Consider the following 9105-nt stretch of genomic DNA (forward strand, 5'->3'; position numbering starts at 1 on the left):
GTTAATGCTATATTTGATACGTTTTAGGTAACGTTTATACTGTGAGACATAATCTGTTTCATGTCATATAATGATATCTTTGTATAATATGTGCTCGATTCTTATTAAACACATACGTGTGTGATGTGATATTTGATCCCTTTGTATAATATTTGCTCGATGTTCATTAACCACATACGTTTGTGATGTGATGTTTGATGTTTTGTATAGCATGTACTTGTGTGATGCGATATTCGATTTATAATTTGCGTGATTTGATGTTTAAATTTTTAAGTAACATATATATTTCGTTATATATAATCTGTTTTACGTACTATATATGTGCTATTTGATTTTTAAAATGTATATGGTATGATATTTGACTTGTTTTGTGTAATATGATGTGATATGGTTTATATGACATGATTTTTGATTTTCTTTCTATATCATGCATACGATTTGACGTTTTGTATAACATAAATGTGTAATTGTCGACAAAAATGACGCCTGGTGATATAATGACGTATGTATAGTGACACGTACGTACTGAAATGAATAAAGTGGCTCGAAATCTCATACACATTCTGGTTACGTGTTTAATTCAAGTCAATGATACAACCTCCTTTATCAACCTGAGTATTGCCAACGCTTTGAAACGTCAGCAACGTTTCATTCTCCAGTTGCAAATTGTAGTCATTTTGTCTGAACTCTAGTCCTAGAGGATGCCCCTAAAAAGCGCGACTGGCCACACAGACGAAATGACTTCTTTTTTATATTCATTACCGGAATGTTGTGCCCTGATCAGAATCCGACGGAATCGTCACACGCTTCTCGTTTAGTTAGGTTTACGGTTGAGGAAAACCTATCAGTTCTGGAGGAAAGGCATCCTCACCGAGTTTGATCAGGTTTATGTGTGGTGGACAACCTCATCCTCACCGAGTTTGATCAGGCTTATGTGTGATAGATAACCTCGTCCTCACCGAGTTTGGTCAGGTTTCTGTGTGGCGGACAACCTCATCCTCACCGAGTTTGATCAGGTTTATGTGTGGTGGACAACCTCATCCTCACCGAGTTTGATCAGGTTTATGTGTGGAGGACAACCTCATCCACTCCTGGCATGAGTCAGGTTTATGTGGAGGACAACTGAGCTAAGTCAGTTTTATTGGCGGAGGACAAGCTCATCCTCACCGAGTTTGGTCAGGTTTATGTATGTACAATCTCGTTCTCATAGAGTAGCCTGTGGCAGAAGCCATTACTGCGCTTGGCCAGTAAGAACTCACAATCATGCTCTGGTGACACTTGCCCTCATGGGCTACATATATGGGACAGCCCGGTGTTCGCATGATTGGATATCTATATGTTACACACACGCAATTCAGCCAATTGGGTTCAAGAACTGAAGAGTGACGGACCACTGATTGGGTAATACTGCCACACATACATTCTAATTTGTCGATGTACTGAAAATTCTGGACTGTCAGTTTGTATCTAGTTAAAATTTATCAGAATTTTGTCTGTTATGGATGGAACTGAAAACATTTCTGCCAGTGTTACTTCTTGACCCCCCTGAAGGTTTCCAAGGTAAGAAAATGCTATAAATTCACTTCCAGCAACCACAGTTAAAAAAATGGTGGTCATGCTAGGTTGATTCTTTGATATTTTGTTGAGGAATGTGCAAGCTGCATGTGGCGGTATGGCATGGTAGCACGCGAATGTTAATGGAAATATTTGCTGTGACACCAGCATCATTGATTGTGTTGCCTAATCTATAAACTGTGACACGTGTTATCCATATCACTGATTGCGTTACCTGTACATAGCGTTGCCTTTGACACCGGTATCATTGATTGTGATACTATTAAAAAAAACATGGTGATATTGGTGATATCAAGGCGGCGTATAGAAGGCAGTTATCGGTGTTAACGTACATCAAGTGCCTAGCTGAAACATTATGTCCAATATACCAAAGATGACGCCCTGTATACCCTGTATAACTTTTTAATTTATACGCCGTTATAGTTAGAGGAAACCAGGCAGAGGTCTGTAGTTTAGGAAACAGAATCTATGAAACAGGTGTCACAGACAATACAATGTACAGGCAACACAATCAATCATAGGCCCTATTGGTGACAGTCAATAATACGCCAGGGTACCAGGGTCAAGAAGACAGGTGGCAGAGTCAATGATACGCCAGGGTACCAGGGTCAAGAAGACAGGTGGCAGAGTCAATGATACGCCAGGGTCTCAGGATCAAGAACACCGGTGGTAGAGTCAATCATACGACAGGGTATCAGGATCAAGAACACCGGTGGCAGAGTCAGTGATACGCCAGGGTATCAGGGTCAAGAACACCGGTGGCAGAGTCAATCATACGCCAGGGTATCAGGATCAAGGACACAGGTGGCAGAGTCAATGATACGCCAGGGTATCAGGGTCAAGAACACCGGTGGCAGAGCCAATGATACCACAGGGTATCAGGATCAACGACACAGGCGGCAGAGTCAATGATACGCCAGGGTATCAGGGTCAAGAACATAGGTGGCGCAGTCAATAGTTTAGGTATGGGTTGGGGTCGGCTTAATATATGACCTGAAGTGTTACGTTAAAACACTTGGATAATTTCTCCTGCACTTTCAACTAAAGTGTATGAAAACGAATGAGCCTAGACTTAGTTGCATGGAGACCGAAAATATATATGTATATAAAAGCTTGTCTTGAATATATCTTTGAACACATGACGAAAACCATAACACTTGACGGACTGCCTCAGTTATTTACAAACAAGTAAATGATACATTTACAGGCTGATGTGTAAGGCTATATATGTGACGGTGTCGACGACGTCAAGTCTTCTTGTAAATAAGTATCTATATTCCCCGGTCTTTACAAATACAAATTTATAATGTAATCTTGTCTAATGTTTGTTTAACTTGACCCACATCTTCACCAGTGTAATGACATAACCCTATTCGAGTATTTAACATCAGTTTATTATAATTAGGTAATAGCCGTATTGCCACCTTAGTGCAGCTGCACATTGGCTTCAGTATCCGTCAATCAAAGTTAGGGTCATTTTCACTTCTTCAGCTGAACAAGTCTATGCCCAAATGTATCCACATTTTCAAACTATTATTACTGTTCTCTTAGAAAACGCACCTCTGAATTATGCTTGGTAAATCTTTATATAAAAAAAAAAATACAGTATGAACAGCCTAAATTCTGTACATAAAGACTATGAATTCAGCCGCTCACTTGGGTAAGGATTTTGAAGCATTGACATATTATCTTGTATAAACTGTACAGAGAAACATTAAGGTTAGGTTATTGCGTCATTGCACACGCTGTTTGCTTTTTTTGTGATAAAGTAATCTTCCTTACAGATTAAGAGATTTCCAGTAGACGGGTTGAAGACAATATGACATGAATGTCGTGTCACATGCCGCGAAAGACGAGATAGCGCAGCTGAAGGAAAGGTTATCCAATTGTACAATGTCCAATCAGCGTGAACCCTATCGGAATGTGTGGTAAGAGTGATGTATTGCATTGACCAATCAAAAGGCTTGTTATGAAATATCTGGACACCAGACCTTGCCAGATATGACCCCAAGGAGTGGTCGAAAATGAACACCTGTTGACGTCGTGTACTCTGTGGAGGCCATTACGGCCAGAAAGCACTATCCATGTTGTATAAATGTATTAAAAGATAAAAGTCGTGTCAGACACATTTTTGATTCCCAGTGTTAAAGGTAAGTTCAACGGCTGGTGAATTTTTCCAGTTACTTAATACGCAACGCTGTCATTTCAAAGGTTACATCGGCGATAGCTACTTTTGTAAAGTAAATTCTATTAATCAAGAAACATAATATAGACTATTTGAATGTAGAGAAGACTACATTTCTTGTTAAATATCACAAAAAACACAGCTAATCATGAGATATAATACAGATAAGTAATAAGGTATATAAACTGTTAGGAAAAAATTCTATTTCACAAAATATTTTATTGGAGAGTGTTATAGATGCAATCGGACATTCATACAACTGATCATTACTAAAACTGTCAAAATTATTTGTTTTAATTCCAGACCTCCGACTGCCCACAATGAACCCAACTCTGGTTGTCTTCTCTCTTTGCCTGGCTTTCTGCTTGGGGTAAGACGATATCCCATCTAAAGTTTTGTCCTTTCTTGTAATTGGCACGCTCTGAGCCACGTTTTAGCGCAGCTGTTACACTTAAAAATTTAATGTGTTAATTTTAACAGAAAGTCTGTTGTTTGAACAATGTTAGAATGTATTTTGCTATTGCAGTCGATTATTCTGTAGATATAACACATGTATGTTTAGTTAATTCAACATAAAGATTCCACCAGACTAACAGAATATTAGGTTGAATATGACACAGTATTATGTTATGATAACAGCATACATTCTAGCATCACTCAGACAACAGACTTTACGTTAAAATTAACAGATTATTGTTATGAGTGTATAATTTATTTTAAAAACTTCTGCCTTGAACCATTCTCCACCATGTATATCTACACACTATTATAGAACACTAAAACTTTCAAACCTTTCAAAACGACTCGAATAAGAAGGAATGCAGCACTTTTGTCAATGTTCCTTCCCTCATTCACCACCCTATAAACTCCACTTATCGAAATTTTCACTGGGAATTAGAGGAAAGGGTTAGAACCGAAATGTATTTATTTATTTGTTTAGTGTTTTACGCCGTAGTCAAGAAAATTTCACTTGCATCATGGTGGCCATCATTATGGTGGGGTCGAATCCGGGCCAGGTCTGAGGAAACCCAGGGCTCTCTGCACCTTCCCACGTACGGCCGGAGACGAAGCCAGCGTGAGCTGGACTTGAACTCACAACAGCCGCATTGGTGAGAGGCTCTTGACCATTGTGCTGCGCTAGCAGACTAACCTCTCGGCCACGATGGAAAAGTACATAAATGCGTTGAATGAATGAAGGAATGAATCAGCCATTAGGTTTTACGGCACATACGCAGTATTTCAGTCTTATCACGGCCAGGTATATTGGAATTGTAATATAATATCGTTGACTTAAATCACAGTACAAAGGTTCCAAGCTGGCTTCCTCTCCGGCTGTACATGTACCTGTGAGGGTCTTCCAGCAGCCTGGGGATGATCGTGGATTTCTTTCGACTCTGCCCAGTTTCCTCCCCACCATAATGTGACCTCCGTCGTATAAGTGAAATATTCTTGTGTGTGGCATAAAAAAACGATCAAATAAATAAACCAATAAATTAATCAATCAATATTATCTTAAGGGGACCTATCCACCTATAGATCCTGCCTTTTCGATTGCGTTTTGTGAGCAAACTGATTACATTTTACTCAATGTACTACAACAAAAGAATTGTTAATCCAGCTTGGCCTCTATTCGCTTTTGCACGGGAACTTGACGATAACCATTTCTACAGAGCTTGGTCGCAATACTATGTGACGTTACAATACATTCTTCATTACCATTTTTCAGGGCAGTTCCTCACGACAGAATCGCAAAGATATTCAAAGACTTCGATAAAAACGGCAATGAAATCGTCAGTGATACTGAAGCCAAAGCCTTCTTCACCGTTTACAAACAATGTGAGTACAAAAACCCATAAAACACAATCTGTCAGAAACAATGATGTAACCTTTACACTGAAAGAATCTCACTCAAAATAATCTGTTAACTGTAACAGAAATTCAGATGTCTGAGTGATGCTAGACTGTAATCTGTTATTATAACACAATACTCTTTCATATACAACATAAAATTTTGTTAGTTTAACAGAATCTTTATGCTGAATTAATAGAATATGTATAATTGAATATGAATATATACTTAGCTGAATAATCTCCTGCAGAAGCACTGAAATTTTACATACGAGGACTGTCCAAGAAAATAGTCTGATATATTTTTAAGGAAGTTTTTTAAATGAGTTATAAACGTCTAAAAATGTTGAATAAATAAATATCTTTTTTTACCATCCCACCCTTACACCTTACAGCCGCATCGGACACTTTCGTGAAGAAGGATCTTTTTGTCTCCCGCTGGATGAGGACCTATCACGACTCTCGCTTTGTCTCTGAGGCTCTCTACGATAAGGTCGATATGAACAAGGACGGTTTGTTGACGGACGCTGATATTCCTATCTTCTATTCTCATGTGGATAAAAACAGTAAGTGACAGTGGCAATCTGGAGGAAGGTTTAATACATTTGATCACCTTGATTTAGGCTGTATCATAAAGGAGAATGGAAACGGTATAATCATGACAGCCTTGTAACTGGAAACTAGTGAGGCAATTGTCTCCAGCTTAGTTCAGACTTTCTATCTTTTTCACCTAAATTATAAAACTATGGTCATTTTTTCTCTCCCCCTCCACACCCCCCTCTGTCTCTGTTGTATGCATTTGGAAACGGATTCTGACGTTTAGTTAAAAAAAACAGAATACTTGTACTCAGACCCATTTCTGTTGGTTCTTGAAGCTCTTTTACCACGACAAAGGGCTTTTCGGGTCCACGCATTTATTTATATTACATAACAGCATAATATATTAAACACAAACGCTGCATTTATGTGGATCTTAACAGCGCCTTTTTAGATCTACCTTGTCTTAACCAGAAATTAATTCATCGTATAGTATGAACTTCTTACCACATAAACGTACCCATAATGTGACATTAGAGTATAGTGTTAAAATAAGCATACAAAAACCCTGAAACACCCCCATCCCCACCCACACCCCACCCCCACCTCCAGGAATATGGCAACCGCTAGGACACGCGAGGTGCGGGTTCAAATCCAGCTATGGATAGATAATTTGTGCATTTGTGTCACACGTCGGGAAGTTAACCCCGAGAAGAACAGGTCCTGTGCTCGTCCTAGGTTTTTCAGCCACTTGCAGTTGTTTACTCCAGGTCCCGGGATTACGAAGCGATCTTAGGCCTAAGACAAAATTTTAATAATGTTACTTTCCGTTATTTTAGCTGAAATTTGTTTTACAATAACTTAACCATAATTTACGTTATCAAGGACTGTTTTGGCTTTGTTGCATCAGAAATAACAATTTTAAAGTGATCTGTACTTTTGACTTCAGTCGTAGATAGTTTCGTGACCCCGGGGCAAGGAACTCAAAGTTTCCCCCCACCATATACTTGACCACCATCGTATAAGTGAAATATTCTTGAATAAGGCGTAAAAACGAAATAAATAAACTTGTTTGAATCTATTCAGTTCATTTACTCACTGCAAATGTCGTTTTAATACGCTTCATTTTCTTGCAGAGAATGGCATCGAATGGGCTGAGTTCGAGAAAGTATATCTTGCCGTAAGTGCGTCTTATACTCTTTCGATGCAGATAACATATACCGGTAGGTAGTGTTGCATAAGTGAAGATATAAAATAGACCGCCAAACATACACAGTTTTGGGGCAAGTTGTACTGGTTTCTTTCAGCTTTTCCTCGCAGTTTTCAGAGCGACCCATCATTTCTTTTGCATGACACATTGATTTGTGTAAGGTGCCTGGTAGTTACCTACCCCACGGAGGACACTCCCTAGACAACGTCTAATGTTAGTGATATTATCATTATTGCGTCATTGGCGGTACCGGAAATGTTTCTCATCGTATATATGATACATTTGGGTACGGTATTGGCGTTTGTCTCAATAACTCTCTCGCTTCCATGTTTCCCTCGAATGACAGTTCACCGTGCATATATAAGAAATGCACAAGTTCAGCAAAAGAAGCACAAATTCGCAATAGCAGGCTATTTGTGTCGTGCTGCACACAGTCCCGTAGTTAAATGAACAGGCTGTGATAAAGGATAGGAGACCCGTGTCAAAATATTTGACGTCAAGCATTTGGCCAATCGACAGAACGACACAATTAATATAGAGCGGCTGAGTTGCAGCCAAAAGAAAAAAATCATATTCGAGTCAACTTATATTATGACCCCTGTGTGTCGAGTCTGGGTCTGAAATTGAATCGCAAGATCGTACTAAGGAAAGTTTCAAAGGTTGGGGTGTCCCGAATTAGCCACGGTAGGCGCTGTAGAAGTTGCCTCGCTTTGATTTTAACTTGATGTTTTCACAGGGGACTTTTTTGTCAAAGCGTAAATCACCCAGTAAGTACGCACGAATCGAATTAGCTACGGCATGTGTTGTGCGAATTACTCGCTTTGATTTTAACTTGATATTTTCGTCTAGGTAACTCTTGGTTCGAAGTGAAAACCTTAAATACGCACGAATTGCGTCATTATATAGCAGAAAACGGTACAAGCGAAGTGTATTCTGGGTTTTGGATAACAGTTTTTAAATGAAGAGACTGCACCGTTGTATAAGCCTTGATTTCCGTCTTTTTTCAGTGGTACAACGAACTGGAGTAGACAAATGGCGTCACGATCACATCATTGTTCCTTATACAAAGCTGAGAAATAAATTTGATTTGTGTGGAGAATGTTATTGGCTGTCTGGTTATTATGCAGGTATCCCGACTTAAGCTCATATGAGTTAACGTTTGAAATGCCGTTATCATTTTACCTGTGTAAACTTTATTACAAGTGAACTATTTGCAATCGGAACAAGAAGTGTGTAAACTACTGCTTGTTTACTGACAACGGTCACGCGTGTGGCAATCTATAGCCCGGATCACTTCTATTTACCAGAAACGATATCCTTATTGGTGGCCTCTGTGGCCGAGAGGTTGGTGTACTAGCGCAGCACAATACCCAGGACCCTCTCCATGCTGGCTTCCTCTCTGGTCGTACGCTATGCAGGTGGTCGTGGGTTCCCTGGTTTTCTCCCACGATGATGCTGTCTGCCGTCGTATACAAGTGAAATTTCCTTGAGTATGGCGTAAAACTATTATCAAATAATAATTCTGTTATACTTTGGATTTTCCTACTACATGTAATGTTGAACGTTAACGGGTGTAAGATCAGAGACGCACGCTTCGGATTATACCCGCGTCACGGCTAGCGTCACAAAACTCCACCTTGACCGACACCATTTCAAATATAGGGGGCTATCAAACCTATGCTCTTCCCAGGATTATCAATAACTTGCCAAAGGCTGGTGGCTCCCTCCAGGAACTCCGGTTTTCTCTATC

General features: G+C 39.5%; 1 protein-coding gene across 1 annotated transcript; it reads left to right on the forward strand.

The window, feature by feature from the left end:
- The first annotated feature begins 3782 nt into the window (after nt 1–3782).
- LOC135471890 (uncharacterized) lies at nt 3783–8476 on the forward strand. The gene is made up of 6 exons (XM_064751308.1): nt 3783–3810; nt 4064–4130; nt 5487–5596; nt 6004–6174; nt 7282–7325; nt 8363–8476. Exons 2-6 carry the CDS (start codon nt 4081–4083, stop codon nt 8381–8383), a joined length of 396 nt encoding a protein of 131 aa, XP_064607378.1. The 5' UTR covers nt 3783–3810; nt 4064–4080; the 3' UTR covers nt 8384–8476.
- Nucleotides 8477–9105: the final 629 nt, after the last annotated feature.

This window comes from Liolophura sinensis, chromosome 7, assembly GCF_032854445.1.
Source record: "Liolophura sinensis isolate JHLJ2023 chromosome 7, CUHK_Ljap_v2, whole genome shotgun sequence".
Lineage (NCBI taxonomy): Eukaryota > Metazoa > Mollusca > Polyplacophora > Chitonida > Chitonidae > Liolophura > Liolophura sinensis.